The sequence below is a fragment of the Staurois parvus genome, unplaced genomic scaffold (genome assembly GCF_062004578.1).
Source record: "Staurois parvus isolate SC_StPar_1 unplaced genomic scaffold, SC_StPar_1.0 ptg001400l, whole genome shotgun sequence".
NCBI lineage: Eukaryota > Metazoa > Chordata > Amphibia > Anura > Ranidae > Staurois > Staurois parvus.
The window spans coordinates 193,366-220,000 of record NW_028319196.1 but is presented as its reverse complement, the minus strand read 5'-3'; the positions used below and the strand labels follow the sequence as shown (position 1 = coordinate 220,000).

The 26,635-nt window shown below is 45.2% G+C and overlaps 1 protein-coding gene across 1 annotated transcript in view; it reads right to left on the bottom strand.

Annotated features, from left to right (window-relative positions):
* FARSA (phenylalanyl-tRNA synthetase subunit alpha) overlaps positions 1–22,282 on the bottom strand; it is a 52,400-nt gene extending 30,118 nt beyond the window's left edge. Inside the window, exons 1-5 of the mRNA XM_089661871.1 lie at positions 22,094–22,282; positions 20,721–20,858; positions 15,510–15,608; positions 10,178–10,296; positions 1,059–1,151 (exon numbers count right to left, since the gene is read on the bottom strand). Coding sequence (XP_089517997.1) covers positions 1,059–1,151; positions 10,178–10,296; positions 15,510–15,608; positions 20,721–20,858; positions 22,094–22,267 — 623 coding nt within the window. The 5' untranslated portion in view covers positions 22,268–22,282. The remainder of the gene's footprint in view (positions 1–1,058; positions 1,152–10,177; positions 10,297–15,509; positions 15,609–20,720; positions 20,859–22,093) is intronic.
* Between the last annotated feature and the right edge of the window lie 4,353 nt (positions 22,283–26,635).

Here is a 26,635-nt window from a genome sequence, read left to right as displayed (position 1 = left end):
GTCCAAGATCCTGGGTCTTCCAGCAGGACAATGACCCCAAACATACGTCAAAAAGCACTCAGAAATGGATGGCAAAGAAGCGCTGGAGAGTTCTGAAGTGGCCAGCAATGAGCCCAGATCTAAATCCCATTGAACACCTGTGGAGAGATCTTAAAATTGCTGTTGGGAAAAGGTGTCCTTCCAATAAGAGAGACCTGGAGCTGTTTGCAAAGGAAGAGTGGTCCAAAATTCCGGGTGAGAGGTGTCAGAAGCTTATTGATGGTTATAGGAAGCGACTGATTTCAGTTATGTTTTCCAAAGGGTGTGCAACCAAATATTAAGTTAAGGGTGCCAATACTTTTGTCCAGCCCATTTTTGGGGTTTTGTGTGACATTATGTCATATTTGCTTTTCTGCCTCTGTTTTATATTTGTTCCAATACATACAAAGGGAATAAACATGTGTATAGCAAAACATGTGTTAATGCAATACCTTTTTTGTGTGAAATACTTGATTTTCAGGAAAAATATCAAGGGTGCCAACAATTTCGGCCATGACTGTATATACACACACACACACATACACACACACACACATATATATACACACATACACACATATATATACACACATACACACACACACACACACACACACATATATATATATACACACATACACACACATTTTTTTTATTTTTTTTTTTAACAAAGCAGCATATCCCAATGCACAGTATATGCCTTGCAGTGCACTGCAGCATGTTGGGGTGCCATCCACAATGAATGGCAGCACAATGTACTGCACATGGGGCGGGTGCATTCCCACATCACACAAATGTAATACAGAGTCAAAATTTGGTATATTTTTCTAAAATTCTCAACCAGAAAATGTACCACATTTTGAACACTAGATGGGGCTGACCATCATAGCAAATAATAGTATTAGAGAAAATACAAGGAAAATGTGCTCAGTCTGGACAAATGTTTGCGACATTCACCAAACTAATATTTTATAAAAAGACCCTGAAGAATTGATCAACACTATCATGCATAAGCAGCCAAAGTAACAAACACTTTTTACCTGGCAATCATTTCTGGAGTAAGGTCAGTTTCTTGTTTGGTAATATTGGTGCTGAACTCACTTCCCTTCGTTACCCAGTAGGTTTTAACTGTCCTGAAAGATTAGAAAGAAAATCAAATTATTTCTGAAAACATGCCTCCAAATAAATCACAAACAGACAAGGGTCCATATGATAGAGGAGTAGAGGCTGTTCACCAAGCAAGGTTATTTGTTTTAAAGCAAGCCTGTTTTTATTTCATACATAAAGGAAGTGTATTTTTAGGGCTCATGTACACTGCAGCTGATAAACTCACGTTTAGGATCTGTTCAGCGTTTTTTTCAGCAGCCCCTGAACTCTCCCTAATGTTTCCCTATGTGTCCATGTACACAGAGTCGTTTACAGTCATTATTTTGAACACAGAAAACTTGCATTCAGCAGTCGATTTTATCAGCGTTTCAAACGCAAACCGCTTGTGAACGCAGCAAATCGCGTTTATAACTGTTTGCATTTGAATTTTTTTTTAACTCTTCCAGTTCCCGATGCTGTCTAGAGCCTTTTTTTCATCATGAAAAATGCATGCAAAGTGTTTTCAAGGTACTCAGATGGACAAAACACTGAACACAGGATGTTCCTACCAAGCTTGTCATACATTGTAATGACCAATTCACACCTCAGACCTCTCCCACCCTTGGAAACAAAAGATATGTTAATGACCATTCACACCTCAAATTCCTCATGAAGACCCCCTGCCAGGTGACCTTACTGACTCCCACCACCAGACACCTTTCCCACCACTGGAAACAAAAGAAATGTTAATGAGCAACTCACACCTAAGCTAACATCAACACATACTGCTGTCTCTGCTTCTACTCTCTGTATTTCTCTGAAACAGTCTGAAATAGTTAATAATTTACCAATTTTCAGTGCATTCTGGGCATTTGGGAGGTTCTCCTGTGCTTATCTTTAAAAAAAACTTTTCTAAACGCAAACGCACATAAATGTGCATAAACGCGTTATGTAAACGCAGCTAAACAGACTTTTTTAACCTACGTTTTCCAGCAGTTTCCATCATTCAGAAGTGTCCCGTGTACATGGTACCTTAATCTATCTTTATAGGAACAGGTAGATGCACCTTGGGGAAGAGAAGGGTGTATTAACATTGGCAAAGGCTGAGAGGGGAATCTTGCCTCCCAAATGTTGAGAACTTTTTAAAAAGTATGCTGGTAGGCGGGAAGGGGGTAAAGTGGTAGTAAAGTCACTTTGTTTTCATTATTACCTACAGGAAAACTTATAATAAAGCTGACCTGTAGGTAAAATGAATATCTCCTAAATGTTTATCATTTAGGCAATATTCTATAGAGCAGCAGCCGAAATCACCAGCGAATGCACTCTGAAGGAACATACCCGTGCCGTTGCTCAAGAGTTGTGTGCCATGGCCGAGACTCCTGCACACATGCGCAGGAGTGATGTCATCGGTGGCTCGATCATTTAACCACTAGCCTACAGGGCACTTATACCCCCGTCCTGCCCGGGCCAATTGCCAGCTTTCAGCGCTATTGCACTTTGAATGACAATTGCGCAGTCATGCAACACTGTACCCATATGAAATTTTTATCATTTTTTTGTGACAGATAGAGCTTTATTTAGTTGGTATTTAATCACCTCGGGGGGGGGGGGTTTCTTAAACAAACCAAAAACCACTGAAAATTTTGAAAAAAAAAAAAGAAAAAGTTTTTTCTTAGATTTTGTTATAAAATCTTGTAAATAAGTGATTTTTCTCCTTCACTGATATGCGCTAATGAGGCTGCAGTGATGGGCACTGATAGGGTGCACTGATGGGCAGGCACTGGTAGGTGCCACTGATGGGCACTGAAAGGCAGCATTCGTATATGGCACTGATAGGCGGCACTGACTGGCACTGATAGGTAGCACTGACTGGCAGCACTGATAGGTGGCACTGATATGTGGCATGGATGAGCACAGAGCTGGCACTGCTGGGGCTACACAGTTCATCAGGGCACACTATCATCAGTGCCCTGATGATCAGTGTACATGTCCCGTCTGAGGAATGCCGATTACTGGCTCTCCTCTGTCAGTGTGACAGCTCGTGGGGAGAGAAATGCCAATAACCAGCATTTCCCTGTTTACATGTGATCAGCTGTGATTGGACACAGCTGATCACATGACCGAGCCGACATCTTCGGCTCTTTCCGTGGATCGGTGATCCGCTTTGTCCGAGGGACACATCGCCGCGCTGTGCGCTCCGGGAGCCGGGCATGCGCGGTTAGAATGGGAGGACGTCATATGACGTTCTCCCAGAACGAGAGAACCCTCTTGCGTCCGTCATATTACTATATGGCGGGCGGGAGGTGGTTAAGCAGCCGTAGCCCGTGAACCCAGAAGGAAGACTAGGTGAAGATGGAAGCCTCTGCAGCGGTGACAGCGTGCTGCTGGAGGGCTTCCTTCTAAGGCAAGTCTTTCATAATCATAGCCGGATCTAGGGGGGAGCTGGGGTAGGCTGTGCCCCCCCAGATTGCAGCTGCACCTACCCAGGCAACCCCCCATGGATACTGTGCCCAGGCAGGATTGCCAAACCATTGGTCAGGGAAGCAGTCTGTGTCACAGACTCCAGGCAGCAAGCTCTCCCCTCCTCTCTGCATAGACAGGACTCAGTCTGCTCCCACCCCTCTCCACCTGTCTGCCCCGCTCATACACGGCCAGTGTGGTGCCTCAGAAAGAGGGGTAGGATATATGAAGTACAGCCCCTGGAAGCTGCATCCGTCTCTGCATGATTGATGATGATGATGCCTGAGTCTTCAGATCCCAGCCTGGGGTGAGTGAACACTGCTCTAGGACTGACTTGTCCCCAACTTCCTCCCTTCTCTCCCCCTCCCTGTTCTAGAAGGTTTCACAAACTTGCCAGAGTTGATTTCATGTCCAGGGACACCTGAAGTACTATTGGGGAAGGCCGACCAACTACTAGTTGGATAAACTGATAGAATTTTAACTCACAAGTTTGTCATGCTTCTGTTTAACCACCTCCTGCCCAGAATCCCTTGAAGAGCTCCTACACACTAGCTTTGGTTTCTGAAGAGCTATCTGTGTTCAGATCACTCTTCAGAGAGCCATTTGGCAGGCAGCGAGGAGTTGCATCACCTCTTCACCACCTGCTTTAACCCCCGGAACTCCATATTAGCACACCGCAACCTACATTGCATGCAGTTGTGAGGTGCTTGCAGAGCAGCCCCATTCACTTGACTAGAACATGGTTATCAGGCACTGTGCCCACAGCAAGCAACAGAGGGTATTTCTTGTCATGGCCACGAAACAAAGAATCACAGTGGCAGCCTTTGTACACCCCAGCCACGTATTGCCAACCGTCTGTACATTTACAGATGGTTTGTAACAAAAAAAACAAAAAAAAAAAAACAAAAAAAAAACAGGCACTTTTCTCCTGTCCATAATTGCGGACAGGAGAAAGGAGCCCTAAAAACTCCCCTTGTCATCAGCTGTGAACTACACATGCACAGTTATGAGAACTAATAGAGAATTGCTGGGCTCAGCCTCAGATCAGGCAGCAGGACAGGTCTGGGTTTGCCCCTGTACAGTGACATCATGGCATCAGGCATGGCTTATATTCACACGCTCCACCGTTTCGTCCCAATCTGGCAGTTCGCTAATTGGCTGGCTCTGGAACTGTGCATTTGCAGTTAAGATCCAGCAACAAAGGGATTTTTTTTTTTTTTAAAGCCTTTTCATGCCAGCCACCCACCAGTGGTAAAAGGGGCACTCTGCTGGGCTCTGATGTAAGGAGCGGTACTCTGCTGTAAGGTGGGACTCTGAAGACACAGATTTAAGGGGGACTCTGATGTGTAGGAGGAATGCTGTTGACTTTGATATAAGGGAGACCTTTGATGTGAACATGGCGCTCATCCTGACTGCTACATTCTATACGTTTTTCTTTTTTTCTTTACTCCTGACCCATGTACTTTATACATTATGCTGTACATAGACCCGATCAAGGTGTTCATTGTCTCAACTGTTGTTGGTTTTAATGAAGTTCTTCTTTAACCGCTTCCCATCTGCCGTATTTCAGAAGTACTGCAACAGGATGGAACAAGTGCACAAAATCACGTATATATACACACATGTGACTTTGCATTTCTGGGTAGGGGGGCGCCCTACCCGTGCCGTCATCCTGCCCTGTCCATAATGTGCTAGTGTGCGGTGCATACTAGCACATTATATTAACTTGCAACAGGAAAGTTTTTTTATTTACTTTTTTAAACAAGTTTACTACCACTTTCATTGACCCCACGAATTTTACTTTTAACATTAAAGAATGTGTACCAAGTAAGGAGACCCAAATAGACTACAGAACACCTCCCCCATTAGTTATGGAGATCAGGAGAAGGGAAGCTGTTCTGTAGTCCTAACTCACCTGTCCAACAGACCAGAAGGGTGTTACTGGCATTACAAACAATTTAAATAAAAGGATAAAAAGGCCTGAAAAAAAAGCTAATGCAGCTACCACATCCAAGGACTGGTAAGCTGCAATATATTACGGCTGTTCTTGGGTATAAAGTGGTTGTAAAAACTACAATGCATCAAGGTAAAAAAAACCTGTGTTCAGCAGCCCTCCATAATACTTACCTGAGCCCTATCACGGATGCAGCGATGTGCACAAGAGCCTCAACTCTCCCTACTCATTGGCTGAGACAAAAGAGGGAGCACTTGGCTCCCATTGCTATCAATCACAGCCAGTGAGCCAATGAGGAAAAAGAGGGGGCAGAGCCAGGCTAAGGCTCTGTGTGTAAATGGGCTCGGGAATGAGCCTTCTTGGGTGTCCCCATAGCAAACAGCTTGCTCTGGAGGCATTTAGAAGGAGGGAGGAGCGAGGAACACCGACGGGGGACCCAAGAAAAGGATCGGGGCTACTCTGTGCAAAACCACTGCACAGAGCAGGTAAGTATGACAGTTTTTTTTTTTAATAAATTGCTTTTACTATCACTTTAACCTTCAGAAAACATAGAAATACAAATCTGATAACAAAATACACAATTCTTTGGTAAAATATTTAAGTTAACACCGGTTTATTATGCAGGACCCCCCCTCCATACACCCTGACACACCATCAGTTTGATGACCTCAGTTTTCTGCAGTGCTGTTTAGCTTGATAACCCCACAGCCAGCCTGATGCATGGATAATATAGCAGCATCACCACACTGGTGATTACTCTGTTCAAGTGACTCTCTCCCCCTTTCAGCAAGCTCATAGTGTTAGACTGACAGCACTGTGCACAGGAATACAATGGTGTCTTGGTTACATTACAAGAAAATACAAGAATTACAAGAAACTAATTTGAAAACAGATTTATCTTTTTTCCTATCAATCAATACATGCATAGATTGCTATACTTTAACCCACTGGCTATAGAGGAAAAATCAATAGATCCCTCCATCTACACTAAACTGTGAGGATGGAGGAATCTCATTCTACACCACCCCCCCCAGCACTGTTGGTGTCTGAATACGCAGACAGTGGCTGCATCCTTCCACCCGGCTTGTTTGATTTTTCAATTGACTGCTGTTATGCCAGTTGCTGCCGGCAGAGCCACCCACGGCTTTCATTTCAGATGAAAGTGGAGAATGGTCAGCTTAATAATGGAACATGAGAAGAGGAGGAGGGGGGAGGGAGGAGGGGAGAGGGGGGAGGGTGGGGGAGAGGAGGGGAGAGGAGGGGAGGGGAGAGGAGGGGAGGGGAGAGGAGGGGAGAGGAGGGGAGGGGAGGGAGGAGAGGAGGGGAGGGGAGGGAGGAGAGGAGGGGAGGGAGGAGGGGAGGGAGGAGGGGAGGGAGGAGAGGAGGGAGGAGAGGAGAGGAGGGAGGAGAGGAGGGGAGAGGAGGAGAGATGAGGAGGGGAGGGCGGAGGAAGGGGGAAGGAGAGAGGAGGGGGGGAGGGCGGAGGAGGGGGGGAGGGCGGAGGAAGGGGGGAGGAGAGAAGAGAGAGGAGGGGGAGAGGAGGGGGAGAGAAGGGAGGGGGAGGAGAGAGGAGAGAGGAGGGGGAGAGAAGGGAGGGGGAGGAGAGAGGAGAGAGGAGGGGGAGAGGAGGGAGGGGGGAGGGGGGAGGAGAGAGGAGAGAGGAGGGGGAGAAGAGGGAGGGGGGAGGGGAGAAGAGGGAGGGGGGAGGAGAGAGGGGGGAGGGGAGAAGAGGGAGGGGGGAGGAGAGAGGAGGGAGGGGGGAGGAGAGAGGAGGGAGAGGGGAGGAGAGAGGAGGGAGAGGGGAGGAGAGAGGAGGGAGAGGGGAGGAGAGAGGAGGGAGAGGGGAGGAGAGAGGAGGGGGAGAGGAAGGCGGGGGAGGGGGGAGGGAGGAAGGCGGGGGAGGGGGGAGGGAGGAAGGCGGGGGAGGGGGGAGGGAGGAAGGCGGGGGAGGGGGGAGGGAGGAAGGCGGGGGAGGGGGGAGGGAGGAAGGAGGGGGGAGGGGGGAGGGGGGAGGGGGGAGGAGGGAGGGGGGAGGGGGGAGGAAGGAGGGAGGAGGGGGGAGGGGGGAGGAAGGAGGGGGGAGGGGGGAGGAAGGAGGGGGGAGGAAGGAGGGGGGAGGGGGGAGGAAGGAGGGGGGAGGGGGGAGGGGGGAGGGGGGAGGAAGGAGGAGGATTCTGTACAGCAGAACATTTTCATCTGCAGGATGTGTGTAGTAAAACAGTCCACTGCCCCCCCTCCCCGTGACTGCAGATGACAATTTTGCACAGAACAGTACACCTCTCTCATCTATTTCCACTAGCAGTTGAAAATGCAACATGTAAAAACATTGAGGGAGCGAATATTACCCAGTAAACACCACAACATCTTACAACGCGTGACCATAACCCAACCTCCGTGTAATCCTCTACAGCCCTCTGTGTAAAGCTTTACTGCAAAACAACCTCGGATTGTTCAATTACTAGTCACATTCAAACCACAAATCTTGAATGAGATTGGTGGTTGTAAGAAGTCCCCCTGATGGGGATCTTAATGCAGTAGTAAAGTCCACTTTAGAACTTGTACCTCCAGGTAAGCCTATAATAAGGGTTACCTGTAGGTACAGTGAATATGTCCTAAACTTACGGTGTTTAGGAGATATTCACACTGGATGCAGCCAGTGACGTCACCGGTGCATGTGCTACGATGGGACGGCATAACTTGTGCCATCTCTTCAGAGCTCTGTGCTGTAAATGGTGACTCCCGTGGGCATGCACGAGACTGACGTCATCAAGGCTCAGCCATTCAAAGAACCTGAGCCAGTGAACCCGGGAGAAAGACTGGGTGAAGATGCGAGTCCTGTCAATGATGACGGCACACCGCTGGAGAGCTTTAGTCTAAGGTATTTTATTTCTTACAGGTGCCTATATAGCGCCGTCAATTTACACAACACTTTACACATATATATTGTACATTCACATCAGTCTCTGCCCTCAAAGAGCTTACAATCAATTCACCTACCAGCATGTTTTTGGAGTGTGGGAGGAAACTGGAGTACCTGGAGGAAACACGTAGCCACAGGAAGAACATGCAAACTACAGGCAGGTAGTGTCATGGTTGGAAATTGAAGCAGTGACCATAGTCCTGCCAGGCGGAAGTGAATGCCACAGGTCCCAGAAGACTGCGGCACCATTCACTTTTTAACCACCTCCCGTCCGTCTGTTGTATATAAACGGCCGGACGGTGGCAGTGCAGGGTCGGGTGGCCGTTTATAAACTGCCTCCCCGCCCCCTGCCTGTGCGCGCTCCCTGGGAACGCGGAGCACCGCGATCTGGTGCCTGCTGTGTCCTCTGGACACAGTGGAAACCCAATCGTCATACGGGACCTCTGTGCGAGGTCCCAATCATGTGATCACTGATTGGCCAATCAGTGATCACATGCAGAGTACTAAGCAAGATGTCACTTCTGACATCATTGCTTACTACGTGTGAAATCTGTGAAAGATCAGAGGTCACATGGTACAAAGCTATTCACAACAGCCTTGTACCATGTGACAAGCTGTGACCAATCACAGCTCACGCAGTAGTTCTCAATGGCTGCAAGAATGCAGCCAGAGAGAAGGAGAAATGATTGCTTTTACAGCCTTTATGGGTTTAAAAGCAATCGGTGTAAAAAAAAAATCTTCATCACCCTCCACAAGTAGTACAGTGTCACCATGGTGACACTGTACTGCTAGGGTGACAGTATGAAAAAAACAAAAAAAAAACAAAATATAAAAAAATAAAATAAAAATGTAAAAAAAAAAAGTTTAAAAATGATAAATTTTTGGTTATAAACTAATTTGTTTTTTTTTACTAAAAAGATAAAAACAGAATACATTTTGGCCAAGATTTATGATGAAATATTATTTATTTGCAAAATTTTATAAGAAAAATTTCTTCTTTTCAAAATTTTTGGACTTTCATTTACATAGAAAAAAATAAAAATCCCAGTGGTGAAAAAATACCACCAAAATAAAGCTTTATCTGTCTCAAAAAAATGCTAAAAAATTCATATGGGTACAGTGTTGCATGACCGCACAATTGTCATTCAAAGTGTGAAAGCGCTGAAAGCTGAAAATTGGCCTGGATAGGAAGGGGGTGAAGGTGTCCGGACTGGAAGTGGTTATGAAATACGATAGTCAGGACAACTTTTTTTCCCAAAAACTTCTGCTTTGCTTTACATATACACTCTGTGGTTCTCAAGCAGCACCAAAAGAAAGCTCAAAATGTTATAAAATTCATTTGGATACAGTGTTCCAAGATCAGGTAATTGTTAGTCGAACTATCAAAGAACTGAAAAATGCTAATGTAAGAGTACATGCAGTCTAGAACTCAGGTGGTAAAGGCTCATTCAGATTGGCAGTTAAGCCCATTCTTCAATCTGAGCTGCTGGCAGATGTGTTTTGTGCATCCACCTCAGAGCTGCATGCAGGAAGCCCATGGCAGTGAATGCACACACAGTGGTGTCATGGACTCAACTGCATGTCAAAGTCTGATATGCGGTCAGGAGGGGGTGCATGGATCCGAACACAGAGGTCCTACAAGATAAGAGTGACCTTGAAGAAACACACAGTTACATGTTATTACCCAGCTCTGTTCCCAATCATGTGTAATAACCAATGACCATGCTGCATCCACTTACACTTCATTGAGCAGTTTCCTCTTTCTCAGCTCGCTCTTGTCCTTCTCATTTACACTGTCCGCCTTTCCTTTCTCGATCAGCTGCAGCTTCTCCTTAACAGTATCTTCTACTGAATCCACCTGCAGGCAGAGTATAGTGGGATATAAGATGGTGACATGGTAAAAAAAAAATATATATAAAAAAAAAAACACAAAGTGGTGGTGATACAGGGAAAAAAATAAATGCCTTGGCATTTCATTAAAACTAAATGGACACCACTCGGGCAGGGGCGGACTGACCATTTGGAAACTCGGGCACTGCCCGAGGGCCCGGGGTCAGTAGGGGGCCCCATAAGATGCTCCTGGTACCTTTATCATAGGCTTTTTTGAGTTTGGGCAAGGACACAGGGGCCCCATGATCCCCTATTGCCCGGGGGCCCCATGAGTTGTCAGTCTGCCCCTGCACTCGGGCAAAAATATTTTTAGTTTTGAGAGTGAAAGTTTGCCTCTCAGGGAAATTGAGAAGTCTGTTGTGTTCTAGCATCACAGACACGTTCCAGGATCAGTCACACAAGCGAGTCCGGTTAACGTCCGTAGGAAGGAAGTACTGAGCTGATTTCATGGCAATCTGTGACCCCACTGAAGACTTCCAGCCTCAAGTGTCAGTTGGAGCTTGGCTTTAACCACTTCAGCTCCTGTACTTGTATAGCCATTTTTGCATTTCTGCTATAGGTCTGTTTATTTGATAACTCTGTCATTACTCAAGATAATAAAGTAATACATACGTTGTCTATTGTGGCAGGAGGACTAGGCTCTCTCTTAGCAACATTATTTTGCAAAAACTTCATTTTTTATTTTTTTTGGAATCTAAAGACAAAAAATAAACCAGATGAAACTTCACTTTGAGTTAGGTAGGGTTATAACTCATAAGGGTTTTTTTTTTTCACAGATTAAATTCAGAAAAAAATGGTTGCCTAGAACAGTGACTATAAGCAATCAAAAAAAAAAAAAAATTCTGCTCACCTACCCGGAGGTGGTCAAAGAATATGGCTCTGGTCAAAGAATGTAAAAAAAAAAAAACCAAAAAAACAAACAAAAAAACACAATTTACACTTTTTTTTTTTTTTTTTTTTTAACATATTGGCACTAGTCAGTGTCCCTGTTAACCACCACGACAGTTATAGGATGATGCTTTACTGCATTGGTGACAGTATGTAGAAAAATAAATTGTAACTTCTCTTCATTTTCCAAAAAATTTAGACAAAAAAAAAAAGTCAGCTTCCAAAAACTCGCCATGCCTCTCACTAAATACCTTAGACAAGTGGTTAATCTGACAGCAAAACGAGACTCGCATCAGAAATTGTAAATTAGAATTATGTATTCATAGCAAAAACTTTGCAAAAAATAATAGTAAGTGGTGCTCAATAGCCACAACATACACAATAGACATACAAACAGTGTAAAACAATAAGACGTCTGGACATCATTAAACTAATATCAACACCGGATTATATTGAGGCGGAGGTATTGTGCTCCTTACACCTATATTGGCGTTGGACTTTACCCACTGCGTGTGACTGATTTTGGCTTAGACAGCAACAATAGTGATGAGACAGTCGGTGTTCTCAATATTCCCTCTATCTTTTTAAAGTTTAGTTCTAAATACCTTAGACTGCCTTCTTTCCAAAAAAGAGGGTCATTTTTGGGAATATCTGTACTGTCCTGGCATTTTCAGGCCTCAAGAATTGAGACAGGCTGTCAGTACATCAGGACTGGTCAATTTTCAAATATAAACCCCATAGCAAACTAACTAACTTTCCTACAGATTAAAAAATATACACGGATTTGGGTTATTGTTACCAAAGAAGTGTAGCAGATTGCATTTTGTTCTAAATTTATGAAGAAAGATTACATGCAAAATCTTATAACAACAAATGAAAAACAGCGTGTTTTTTTTCCAAAACCTTTTTTGTTTAACAAAAACTAGAAAATCCCAGTGGTGATTAAATACCACCAAAAAAAATGTTCTGTGTGAAAAAAATGAGAAAAATGTCATTTGGGTACAGTATTGCATAAATTGGGCAGCACAGTGGCTAAATGGTTAGCACTTCTGCCTGGCAGTACTCGGGTCGTTGATTCGAATCCCAGCCATGGCACCACCTGCCTGGAGTTTGCATGTTCTCCCTGTGCCTGCGTGGGTTTCCTCCGGGTACTCTGGTTTCCTCCCACACTCCAAAGACATGCTGGTAGGTGAATTGGCTCCTGTCTAAATTGTCCCTAGTATGTGTATGTATGAATGTAAGTTAGGGATCTTAGATTGTACACCCCTTGAGGGTTAGGGACTGATGTGAATGTACAATATATATGTAAAGTGCTGCGTAAATTGACGGCGCTATATAAGTACCTGAAATGAATAAATGAGCAATTGTCATTTAAAGTGAGACAGCGCTGAAACCTGGAAAGCCTGGGCAGGAAGGGGTGCAACTGTACCCTTTGCTTGTCTTTATTTGGCTCTTGGGGCACCGTTCCCTCTACTGACGCCAACGATGGGGTACCAATTTTCCCACTGATACCAACAATGGGCACTATTCTTCCCACTGATACAAATGTTGGAGCACTATTCCTTCCACTCATGTCATTTTTTACTTGTTTGGAGACCCCTGCTTTAAAGGATTGTCAATTAAAAAAAAAGAGAGAAAAAAAAAAAAGGGAGGAACAGCACATGAAAGTCATCAGCTTTGCTCCCTCTTCTCTCTCCTTCTGTCAGCATGTTCATGGCTTTCACATGTGAAATGTAGTAGCACCTGATTGGCTCCTAGTGATTCTTTTCCCTATCCCAATGATGCTGCTGTACATGGGACTACAGGAGGCTGATAATGAAACACATTCAAACACTTAAAAATAAAAGGGGAAGTTCCGCTTTAAGCCTTTGTTCCCCAATCCCCATTAAGGATTGTCACCTTTGGAGGGGAGCAGGAACCCAAATTTGACAGGTACCTGCTCCCACTTCTGCTGTGATCGCCTAGGCGATCGAAAGCGGAAGTTGTCCTCCCCCTCCTCCCTCCCCGTAGTCTTCTGGGACACGTGACAGGTCCCAGAAGACTACGGGGCCATTCACAAAGTGCAGCACTTCTCATGCATGCGCCGTGGGCACCCGGCTGTGAAACCGCAAGCTGTCACAGCTGGGTGCCCACACTGAAGATGCCAGCGCCTGGGAGAGAAGATGGCCGGTGGAAGCAGCCGTGGTGAGGACACCAGTGGACCGAGGGACAGGTAAGTGTCTATATTTCAAAAGTCAGAAGCTACAGTTTTTGTAGCTGCTGACTTTTATTTATTTATTTTTTTTCCTGGTGGAACTCCGCTTTAAGGCTAGGTTCACACCTGTGCAGTTTACGTTTGATCCATTTCTGCAGTGCTTTTTGGTGCGTTTTGCGCATGCGCTTTTTTGCCGTATTTTTGATGCAATTTTTTCCACAACTTGTTGCTGGGCAGATTAACACCCATCAAAAATGCGTAAAATGCGTAAAAAACGTACCGTTTTCCCGAAAATAAGACACTGTCTTATATGTTTTTTGGCTAAAAAAAAAATAAAAATAATAAAAAAAAAAAAAACACACTAGGTCTTATTTTTGGGGTAGGTCTTATTTTTTAAATGTCCAGGTGTGGACAGGGGGTGCAGAGGTGAGCTGCAGGCAGTTATGGATGAGGGTTACTATAGAGAGGCCCGACTGATGATAGTTGTGAGCTGCAGTCAGGTGTTGCAGAGGTGACTTGAAGGCGAGTTTCAGACGGTGCAGATATGAGCCACAGACAGGGTGCAGGGTGAGCTGCGGCCGGGGGGTGCAGAGGTGAGCTGCGGCCGGGGGGTGCAGAGGTAAAGACCCTACAGTGGGTATAGAAAAGAATCGCCCTCCTTTAAAATAATCACATTTTGTTGCTTTGGAACCTGAAATGAAGACAGACACAATTTTTGTTTTATCCTGCTGTATTTACTCATCGCAACTTATAACATCCAAGTGAAAGATGGAACAGCAAAATGTCAGACAAAAATTAAAAAAACAGAATCACTGATTGGGAAAAAAAGGATCACCCCCTCTGAAAAATGATTTTTAAACTTAGTCAGGTGTAGCTATTCACCTTCTCAATGGCACACACAGCCATTTGACTTTTAAATGTGATCAGCTGTGGTCATTTTGATTAGCTCAGCATGAAAAGAGCTTTCCTGGAGCATTTCAGTTCCTAGCAGTGCAACTGATTAACAATTAACTAGGAGTGGCAAGGCAATGTCAAAATATCTCTGGGATAAAGTTGTGGACAGGCACGAGTCAGATGGATCCAAAAAGAAAAAAAAAATTCAAAAAGCATTATCAATGCCTAGAAGCACAGTGAAGTCTATTATTAAGAAGTGGAAGGTATTTGGTACAACAGAGACCCTGCCTGGATCAGGACATTGCTCCAAACTGGATGAAACAGCCAGAAGGAAACAGGTCAAAGAGGCTACCAAGAGGCATACAGCAGTTGCAGGAATTGATGGCAAAGAGTGGTCATTGTGTGCATGTGACAGAAATATCAAAAATCCTCCACAAATGTGGCTTGTATGGGAGGCTTGCAAGAAAAAAATCCACTCCTCAAGAAAGGCCACATGCAGTCACCACTGAGCTTTGCCAAAATGCACCTTGAAGATTCTGAGACCACATGGAAGGTGTTATGGTCAGATGAGACTAAAATTGAATGATTTTGCCTCAACACCAGTCAACATGTCTAACGTAGATCCAATACAGCTGACCATCCAATTAACACCATTCCTACAGTAAAGCATGGAGGTGGGAATATCCTGTCATGGGGGGTCCTCTGCAGCAGAGACTGGAGCAGTTGTCAGGATGGAAGGAAAATTGGATGGGGCAAAATACTGTCAAATTCTTGAGGAAAATCTGCTCCCGTCTGCTAGAAAGTGGTTTACCTTTTTTTCTGACATGTTAGTGTTATTTCTTTCACTTGGATGTTATAAATTGCACAATTCAGCTGGATAAAAGAAAAAAACCCCAAAAAAACCCAAAACAAAAAAAAAAAGCCGAAACAAAAACACAAAACAAAAACAGAAACACAACCACAAAACACAACCACAAACCACCAACCACAAACCACCAACCACAAACGCAAAACACAAACACAAAACACAAACACAAAACCAAACAAAAAAGTGTGTCTTCATTTCAGGCTTTAAAGCAACAAAATTTGATTATTTGAAAGGGTGGCGATTCCTTTCTATGCCCACTGTAAATAACTTTGTGGATGACATGAAAACAAGAGGAATAAAAAAAGTATGCAAATAGGACACTGAAGTGTTCACTCACCGCTCTGTGGATCCGTGGGCCACCCTCTGCTGACTTGTCTAATCGAATCCAGCGATTGGACATTGCCTTACTGAATCCAATTTTTGCAATTGTCAGTTTCTGAAAGAAAGCAACGCATATGCAGTTAAATTGATATTAAATGCACCAAAGCCCAACACCAAGCAAAACATTTTTTTTAATTTCTAGATGGAGCAAGAAAGCATTATAACCTCGGTTAGCTTGTATTATTGCTCTCTGCCTGGCAGAAGTGCAGGCCTTGTTCCCACCCTACCCTAGGGCTTCAGTATTTCCTTCATTTCCCTTGCACTCCTATTATCAGGATGGCTGTGATTCTGCTGTTTACATATAGAGATGCAATTCTTTACTGTCCTGGCCCTGTTTGCACTATGGGGTGCAGTAAAGAAAGTCGCTTGATACCCCCAATCAACTCAGTTAGTGTTGATGGGGGAACCCCTGCCCAATTATGTTCTGCCGACAGGGAGTCTTCCCTTCCTGCAGAACACAATGATCACTGCTGGCAGTCATACCCCAGGCAGTAATTGCATACAAAACAATCTAACAGGCTCATAGTACTTAAAGTGTTTCTAAACCCAGGACCCCGCATTCACTATATCCGGTCTCCCCGGACCCCGCATTCACTATATCTGGTCTCCCCGGACCCTGCATTCACTATATCTGGTCTCCCAGGACACTGCATTCACTATATCTGGTCTCCCAGGACCCTGCATTCACTATATCTGGTCTCCCCGGACCCTGCATTCACTATATCTGGTCTCCCAGCACCCTGCATTCACTATATCCGGTCTCCCAGGACCCTGCATTCACTATATCTGGTCTCCCAGGACCCTGCATTCACTATATCTGGTCTCCCACAGTGCACAGAAATTCAATTATTTTAGTAAATATAAACTGCTAAATAGACAATAGTCTTGTGACTTCCATCAGTGTCCAGCAGAGCACTGGTTAAAGCTTGTAGGAGGAGTTTTCATTCTGATCTGACTGTCCTGAGGCTGCAGGACCCCTGACCTTCTGTCTCGACAGTGCTGATTGGCCCTGTGCTGATCACATGCACTCTCCCAAAGAAAAAAACAACTCTCTAGCAATACACACTAAACTGAACATGTGCAGCTTGCCCCAAGGCTCTGTTCTATCAGCAGATGGATTGGAGACAGAAGAAGGGGAGGATCAGAGAAGACAGGATCAAACATCCTTTTTCCACAATGCGGAGGATTAACCCCTTAGGTTCCACAGTGAGTATAACAAGCATGCTTTACTGTATATACAGACTGATTTTACTGTTGTGCATTTAGTAACACTTTAAGTCGATTGATGGATCGACTTCAGTACAACCAGCCTACCCATAGATTGATGGAATCTTGGCCGATCCGTGCTGACCTGACAGATTCCATCCATCTATGGCCAGATTAACAATTTATGTCAACAAAATCTGTTTATCCCCTTGTGCGGTTATATAGTACACATTCAGAAAATACGGCAAACACTTATTTTTGGGCAGAGTAGCCAAGGTTTCATTCTTAACCCCTTCACGCTGACGCCTCCCGGCCCTTTAAGGGTTCCAGAAGCCGGGAGGCGGGGCAGGGTTTAGTCATGTGACCGCCGTGACACGCCATCATGGCAGTCACATGATTGGGAAAGGTCCTGATCAAAAGAGGAGATCAGGACCTTTCCGTGAGTACCAGACATGTGTGCTGGGAGCGCGCAGGGCGCATGCTCTCGGCACATATGTCCTTTTTTAATAGAACGCAAACATGTGGCCGCTTGGCTTCTAGGCACAGACGCCGGGAGGCCGCACATTTGTGTGTGGCCAGCGTGAAGAGGTTAAAGAAAAGATTAAATACCAATGACTGTGAACACTCCCAAATACATATAAAAAACCTAACCCAAAAGAAAAGAAAAAAACTTTCACCCTTGAAAGTGATACAATATGTGAGCTCTTTTCTCAACCGCACTCTAGCCCAATTCTAAAAATTACACCTCAAAAATCAATTCTTAAATACATAGATCAACGAATAAATGAAACCAGAACATAAAGTCCCAAAAATGTCTCTGAAATATCAAAATGTTCAAATAACTTTCTTTTCCACCTCCAAATCACATCGTGTAAAGCTGTGCAAGGTATTCAACGTATGGTATTCCAATGTTGATGAACCTCGAAAAAAATATAAACTAGAAATGGTGCGTTACCTTTAAAAAAAAAAACACTTGTGCAAAAATAATGTGTCATGCACACTGCATATCATGTGTCAACAAACGTGCAAAAAAAAAAAAAAAAAAAAATGATATATATGTTACACACAATAAGTATGAATAAACTTGTTAACGCACGTGAGCAAAAGTGAACACTCCAAAAACACAATAACCGTGTGCTTTGCTAGATGTGGTAGTGAACTCAAACACTGCAAAAATTGAACTGCCACAAATAAATACAATAGTGAATATCACAAATGTGCAACTTAGGTGAAAACACTCCAACTTGGTGCAGCAATGAATAATTACCCTAGAGAGGTAATGTCACACTTTTCACATAGTAGATGCTGGCACCTCCAAGCTTCTTAGCACTCCTTTTAGCATGCTCCCATGTCCATTTAAAACTCCAACAAACAGCTTCCAGCTTCTGAGGCATACAATAAGTCCTGGCAGAAACAGCATGTTCCCTAAACAAAGATGGCCGCAATCGTACTTCCGGTAAAACGTAATAGCGCCATACGTCACGTGTCCGACGCGTTTCGTCACTTCCTGTACTTTTTCATCAAGGGGTCACGATATGCAGTGTGCATAACACATTATTTTTGCACAAGTGTTTATTTGTAAAAGGTAACGCACCATTTCTAGTTTATATTTTTTTTTCGAGGTTCATCAACATTGGAATACCATACGTTGAATACCTTGCACAGCTTTGCACGATGTGATTTGGAGGTGGAAAAGAAAGTTATTTGAACATTTTGATATTTCAGAGACATTTTTGGGACTTTAATTTATGTTCTGGTTTCATTTATTCATTGATCTATGTATTTAAGAATTGATTTTTGAGGTGTAATTTTTAGGATTGGACTAGAGTGTGGGTGAGAAAAAAGCTCACATAAAGAAATGATTAGTGAAGGTTTTAATTGGGTCTAAACTAGTGATGAGCTCAGAAACATTCATATCGTAGCCTGAACCCACCAGGGCAAGCTCACCAAGATGTCACCTATACTGGGCCAATCAGTTGTCACAAGGGCATTCTACTCCCTGCAGCCGTGCACATACATGCGGCTGCAGGGTGAGGAATGCCTCAGACACTTTTGCTTGGCCCAGTACAGCGACAGCATCCAAACATGCCTGAGCTCATCACTAGTATGATAAATAGAAATTCAGCCAGCCAGTCATGTGATCTCTGTATGTGCTGGCCTGAAATCAGGCCACTGTTCAAGCAGCGGTAATGATTGCTTAGCTTGACCCACACTGCAAAAGGTTAAGTGCCCACCACCAACCCAGAGCATCAAAGGGAAGCGGCTGGTGCAGGGGAAGCCTCACTGCAAGGGTGGCGTTTACACTTCCTTGGAGTTCAGCTTTAAAGTATATCTAAAACCAAAGCTATTTTGTTTTTTCTTTAAACTGACCTTGAATGGAAATGCAAGGTCCCATTATTTACAGGCTCCCCATCTTCATCCTTAACCACTTGCCTACAGGACACTTATACCCCCTTCCTGCCCAGGCCAATTTCCAGCTTTCAATGCTGTTGCACTATGAATGACAACTGCGCAGTCATGCAACACTGTACCCATATGACATTTTTATCATCTTTTTTCACACAAATAGAGATTTCTTTTGGTAGTATTTGCTTGCCGCTGGGTGTTTTATTTTTTGTGCTATAAACAAAAAAAAAAAAAAAAAGAGCAAAAATTTTGGAAAAAAAAAGAAAGTTTCTTTGCTTCTATTATAAAATTTTGCAAACAGGTAATTTTTCTCCTTCACTGGTGTGCGTTGATGAGGCGGCACTGATAGGCAGCACCGATATGCAACAATGATGGGTACTGACTAACGGCACTACTGGGTGGCACTACTAGGCACTGCTGGGCACAGGTGGGCGGCACCGATCCCTGATGATCGGTTCCGATCCATCCTCTGACAATTGCCGGTTATCGGCAGTACTTTCTTCACGCTGTGACAGTGTGAGGAAGGTGCAGCTGATAACCAGCAACTGCATTTACCGGTGATCTGCTGTGTCATTGGATACGGCTGATCAAGTGGTAAAAGGCCACTGTGATTGGCCTTTTACCACATCACATGATCAGCTGTGTCCATAGGACACAGCTATCATGGAGATCGCAGGGTGCGTGCCGCCGGGGGCGAGTGGGAGGGAGCTTTCTGGGAGGAGGACATATGATGCCCTCCCAGAACTGGCCGACCGCAGTGAGCCAGTCATTCAGCTATCTGCAGTCGGCAAGTGATTAAAAAAAAAAAAATTTGGAGGGGGAAAAAAAAACAAAAAAATCCCAAAAACCTTAAAACCCGCTTACCCAAAATAAAGAATTAAAAAAATGTTTACCCTAAACCTTAGCTTTAGGCTGCTTCACCTAGGTGACCCACTCTGCCTTCCACTGGGATTCTAGGGCACCTGAGAAAACCAAAAAAAAAGAATGCACTCCAGCGCAGGTTCAAGATCTTCAGCTTTCCCCATTGGATGTGGCAAGAACACATGACGTCACCCTTGCCTGGGCAAAAGAGCTGGAAGCCGGAGTCCAAGCTAAATATTTTTACTTTTTTTCCTAATTTTTTTTTTGTTCTGCATTTGTGGGGGGGGGGGGGGGGGGGACACCTGCAAATAGCAGGACCTCTATCATTTCCTTGCAAGACCAACTTTAAATTTTTAAGTTTTTTTTTTTTTTGCTTGCTATGTGTCCAAGTAGGAAGATTTTCCATCACATCCTGTCCTGAAGACATAGCAAGAAGTGTAAGAAAACCATCAAAATGAGGGTAAATCTCTTGGTACAGTTGTCACAGACATCAAAGAGTCACAAACATGTCCCCATTGGAAGATTTACCCTCTCTTCCTTTTCAAAACCAGTCACCCGAAGAAAGTGCATGAATGCAGGCAGTAAAAATAAACAAATCACTGACAGGGGGTTTCCACACTTCTGTACAAGTTTCCAGTTTAGATTTTGATATAACAGCATCTCATCTTTTCTTGCAGGCTCTCCGCACACTCACCATGAGCTCGCTCTGGGCCAAGCCCCCCTTGGGTATGCTGTAATACACCCGGGCTTCCTGGCTGCCCTCCTGAGCAATCTCTTGCCCCTCCGAGCTCAGCTCCCATTTCTTGCTGGATCGCTGCTCTGCCTCAATAATCTGGGGGAAAAAATAAGATAGTATTAGAATCTAAACGTCTGTGCCGAAATTACAGTGCTGTTGGGCGCTGACGTCAGAGTGCTGTTGGGCGCTGACGTCAGCACATTCTGGTGGACTTTTCTTGTCTGCTCCATGCTGCCACCTTGAAAAGGAAAATCTTCAAAGGGCTGTGCCAATCCTGCGGATGAGCACGTATCATTCTAGCTGGGAATCCTATATTTCACATGTTCCCAAAGCAGCAGCAGTGTCAGTGTTGCCAATTCCATGCCCTAGTAGTGGCAATGTGTTAATGAAATTATTTCTCATGGATTGCGGGATTCGCTACCAATCCCGTGCATGCGCACCTGTTGTTCTAGCAGGGCACCATTTGGTGCATGTTGCCGCTAGAAGCTACATGTAAACAAAGTGATTCCGACTAAGGCCCTGGACTACTGTGTGCCTATTGTTCCACCACTGTGCAGTTACATTGTGTGGTCTAGTCATTCTGCTTCTTGCTTTATGATATAGTTGGGTTTTAGACTTTGGACTGCAAGAGACAGCACCCAATAACACTCTGATGTGTTGCGCTGATGTCAGAGTGCTACTGGGCGCTGACATCAGAGTCAAGTGCGACCCTTCAATTCCTCCGCCCGCGCGACCCTTCACCTCCTCCGCCCGCCCGCGCGACCCTTCACCTCCTCCGCCCGCCCGCGCGACCCTTCACCTCCTCCGCCCGCCCGCGCGCTACTTCTGCTTCTCGGCCTGCCCGCTCGCCCCTTCTGCTTCTCGGCCAGCCCCTCTGCCCGCGCGCCCCTTCTGCTCCTCGGCCAGCCCCTTCACCTCATCAGCCCGCCCGGGCACCCCTTCTGCCCCTTGGCCCGCCCCTTCACCTCCTCTGCCTGCGCGCCCCTTCTGCTCCTCGCCCGCGCGCCCCTTCTGCTCCTCGCCCGCGCGCCCCTTCTGCTCCTCGCCCGCGCGCCCCTTCTGCTCCTCGCCCGCGCGCCCCTTCTGCTCCTCGCCCCCCTTCTGCTCCTCGGCCTGCCCGCGCGCCCCTTCTGCTCCTTGGCCTGCCCGCGCCCCCCTTCAACTCTTCTGCCTGCTAGCACCCATCCTATGGCCCTCCACTGTATGGGCCCCAGTGGCCCCTAGAAGTCCCAGGCCATCTGGCCATACTGTACTCTGCAGCCCAAGACAGCTGTGCAGTCACGTGACCCCAGGATGCTATTACATCATCTTTCATAGACAGGTCCTCTCACCTCTCCCAGGGACTGCAGGCTCTTCACAGCCCCCACCACCTGCTGGTGATCCACCCCCAGGGCCAGAGCCAACTCCAGGCTGTCCAGTCCATCGCTCTTCCCCTCCTGCAGCCTCTGCAGAAGAGACTCTGTCACTCTGTTATCCGCCATGCTGCCGGCTTCCTCGCTGCGCATGCGTCGGACCAAACTTCCTCAGTGCATTTCCCGGAGGGCGTCATCTTGCTGCTCTCGTTGACGCTCAGCTTGCGAACAAATTCTGAAGCCGCGGCTGCCATCTTGCTCCTCACCAGAAACACGTGTCACCTATCGGTCTGCGCTTACATCGGGCAGAGGAAGAGAGCGCCACCTGGTGGCGCCTGTTGTCAATGCAGTTAACTGAAATTAAAACTGGTCTGACCTAAAGCTGAATTCCTGGAATTCAGCTACTTTGTAAAAGAAAAGCTGCAGGCATACCATGAGTTAAAGTAGAACTATAGGCAAATGTTTTTTTCATTTTGGAGAGAGTAAGGGAGGGTTATAACCCATCAGAACTTTTTTCACCATCTGTGTCCCATTGGGGAGATTTCCCTGCACTTCCTGTCCCATAGCCAAACAGGAAGTGAGAGGAAATCCCTGCAAATTAAGGGAATTTCTTGGGGACCCCCAGGCCCCATTGAAACATTTCCCCTCTGTTACTTTTACGGGCCAACACAAAATGTGGGCTTTTCTTTTACTTTCACTTTCAATGATAATGGTAAACAGGACAAATAGAGAGGGTGAATTGCCCTAACAGGGGCACAGACAACAATATACAGCTGACAGGGGTTTTAATACATCACCACTCTATCCAAAACTAAAATAAACTTTTGCCTTTAGTTGTACTTTAAATCTAACAAGGGGATTGCCTTGGCTTAATGCCATCACCCACATCTGACAGGTTTATTGTGCTCCAGAAAGATAACTTTTGGCGCTCCTACTGCTCACTGTAGTCTCAGCTCTTTCAAGAATCGCTATAACCATTATGCCCGTCCCTCCTCTTCATTTGCCCATTCACAGAAGCCTTTGTATTATGTGAACGTATTCACAAAATACAAAGGCATCTGTAAATGGGCAGTGGAGGACAGGGGCAGGCATAGCTTCTCTGTGTACCTCCCTCCTCTCTCACAGCCCCAAGTATCACTAGAGCAGGGGGTCTCCAAACCTTAGAAACGAAGGGCCAGTTTACTGTCCTTCAAACTTTAGGAGGGCTGGACTATGGCCAGTGGGAGTAGAAAATGCCCCAGCATCAGTAGGAGTAAACAATGCCACAGGCTTGATGGTCAGTTGGAGTAATAAAATGACATAATTGGTGTCAGTGGAAGAATTAGTTCCCCATCTCTGGTGTCAGTGGGAGGAATGGTGCCCAGTTCTTGGTATCTCTGGGAAGAATAGTGCTCTGTCTTTGTTGGCAGTGGAGGGTATAGTGCCTCGTATCAGTGGAAGGAATAGTGCCCCAAGGGCCAGATAAAGCCAAGCAGTGGGCAGGCTACAGTTTGGAGACCCCTGCTCTAGAGTACCCTTGGCAGAGTCATAAACCTGTCATATATACTGAAAAAATAGAGATAAGACCAGGTGGAGGGAGGCACCTGGTTGGACTTAGCTCATCATGTGCCTGTCCTTTTTTTAAAAAGTTGCAAAATTTTTGGATTTCAGCTTTATATTAGTTAAAAAAGAAAAAACAAACAAAAAAATAAAACAAAATGCCTAAAAATGTGGAGTTTTTAGGTGTGCAAGAGGTCTAAGCAATTAGGCTTCTCCGTGCAGATGTCAAAGCCACTGTGGCCGCACACACACTGGACAACTAGTGACATCCACTTTGCCTGCAGCCAGAGAATGCCAGCCTGGGACGCAAACTGTCAGCATCCAGGGCCGAACAGAGGCCTGAATTGTGTGTCACCGCTCAGATGAGCAGTTACATGTAAACAGCGGCTACACCAGCCATTGATTTCTACAGGCTACAAATCTGGCTGTCGCTGTAGGAGCTACAAAACTGAGCCAAGAACATCCTTACTGACCAACCTTGGTTTATTCCATTGCTATCTACTGGGGAAAATAGTTGATCCTTTGCAGATTTTCTAAGTTTGTCCACTTACAAAGAAATGAAGGGTCTATCATTTCTATCATAGGTGTATTTTAAATTATAGAGCCAGAATATTAACCAAAAATCCAGAAAAAACACACAATACATATGGTATAAATTGAGTTGCAGTTCAGTGAGTAAAATAAGTATTTGATCCCCTACCAACCAACAATAATTCTGGCTCCCATAGACTGGCTATGTGCTCATGTGGTATACAGATTAGTCCTGTCAATTTAAGAAGGTGCTCCTAACGACAACCCATTATGTGTATTAAAGACACCTGTTCACAGAATCTCATTCTTCCTCACCATCATGGGCAACACCAAAGAGCTGTCAAAGGATGTCAGGGACAAGATTGTGGACCTGCACAAGGCTGGAATGGGCTACAAGACCCTCAGCAAGAAGCTTGGTGAGAAGGAGACAACGGTTGGAGCGATTATTCACAAATGGAAGAAATACAAGATAACCATCAATCGCCCTTGGCCTGGAGCTCCATGAAAGATCTCACCTCATGGGGTAAGGATGATCATGAGAAAAGTGAGGGATCAGCCCAGAACTTCATGGGAGGAGCTTGTGAATGATCTCAAGGCAGCTGGGACCATAGTCACCAAACAAACCATTGGTAACACAATATGCCGCCATGGATTGAAATCCTGCAGAGCCCACAAGGTCCCCCTCCTCAAGAAGGCACATGTACAGGCCTGTGTGAAGTTTGCCAATGAACATCTAAATGATTCAGAGAAGAATTGGGAGAAAGTGCTGTGCACAGATGAGACCAAAATTGAGCTCTTTGGCATTAACTCAACTCGCCGTGTTTGGAGGAAGAAAAATTCTGACTATGACCCTAAGAACACCATCCCTATAATCAAGCATGAAGGTAGAAACATTATGTTTTGGGGCCGTTTCTCTGCTTAAGGGACAGGCTGACTTTGCTGCATTGAGGGGCCAATGGACGGGGCCACGTATTGTAAATTCTTGGATGAGAACCTTCTTCTCTCAGCCAGAACACTGAAGATGGGTCGTGGGTGGGTCTTGCAGCATGACAATGACCCATAACATACCACCAAGGCAACAAAGTGGCTCAAGAAGAAGCACATTAAGGTCATAGAGTGGCCTAGCCAGTCTCCAGACTTTAATCCTATAGAAAATTTATGGAGGGAGCTGAAACTTCCAGTTGCCAAGTAACAGCTAAGAAAAATTACAGCTGGGTTCCAGCTGAAAAAAAAGTCAGCAGCTAAAAAAACTGTAGATGCTGACTTTTAACCCCTTGGCGCCAGCGCTTTAAGGGTTCCAGAAGCTGGGAGGCAGGGCAGGATTTTATGGTCATGTGACCGCAATGATTTGCTGTCACATGATCGGGAAAAGTCCCAATCGAAAGAGGAGATTGGGACCTTTCCGTGTACCGAACATGTGTGCTAAGAGCGTGCACTCTCAGCAAGTTTTGTTTTTTAATAGAACGCAAATGTGCGGCTGCTTGGCGTCTAGGCCGCCAACACGGGTTCCTCCACCAAGTACTAAGTCATGTTTTGCTTGGGGATCAAATACTTATTTTACTCACTGAACTGCAACTCCATTTATAACATTTGTATCATGTGATTTTTCTGGATTTTTGGTTGATATTCTGTCTCCGTCATTTAAAATACACCTACGATAAAAATTAGACTCTTCATTTCTTTGTAAGTGGGCAAACGTACAAAATCTGCAGGGGATCAAATAATTATTTCCCCCACTGTCAGTGCTGCTGCCATTCAACATTTACGGGTGTGTTGGATAGTGTGTGCTGCGCTGAGCGCTGTGATTCTTTACACCAGACACTGTGTCAGCTACGCTTGTTTTTGAGTGTGCATGACAGCAAGAAAGGCCTGTAGTTAGTAGACCTTTCACACTGGAAACAAAAATGTAAAAGTCAGCATCTACAAATATTGCAGCTGCTGACTTTTATGGAACACACACTTACCTGTCCAGGGATCCTAGGTTCCTTCCTCACCCAGGTTGGTTCTTTGCTGGTCTTCAGGTTTCCAGCGCCAGCATGTTAATTGTGGAAAACCGACTGCTACTCCTTCAGCTTTGCCTAGGCTATCAAAGTGGAAGTGGGTACCTTTCAAAACCTGATGCCCCCCCCTCCATAAATAAAATTCCAAATATTGCAGAGGAGGGGAGGAAGATAAAGCAGAAGTTCTCCTTTTGGGTTAAATTCTGCTTTAAATTCCTCCTAGGGCCCAGTCACACCAGCACATTGTCTTTAACCTCTTGTCGCCGATGTAATGTATGTGTGCAGCAGGGAACAGGATGAGCTTGCACATGTGCGACCATGGATGGCTTGCAATGCAACTCTTGGCACAGTGACCAAACTTTCCTAGATAGTTTTGGGTCTATAGTAATTATCAGGAGCCAGCAGGACCAGCTCCCGATCATGCAACCACTGTGATAGTCCATCACAATGG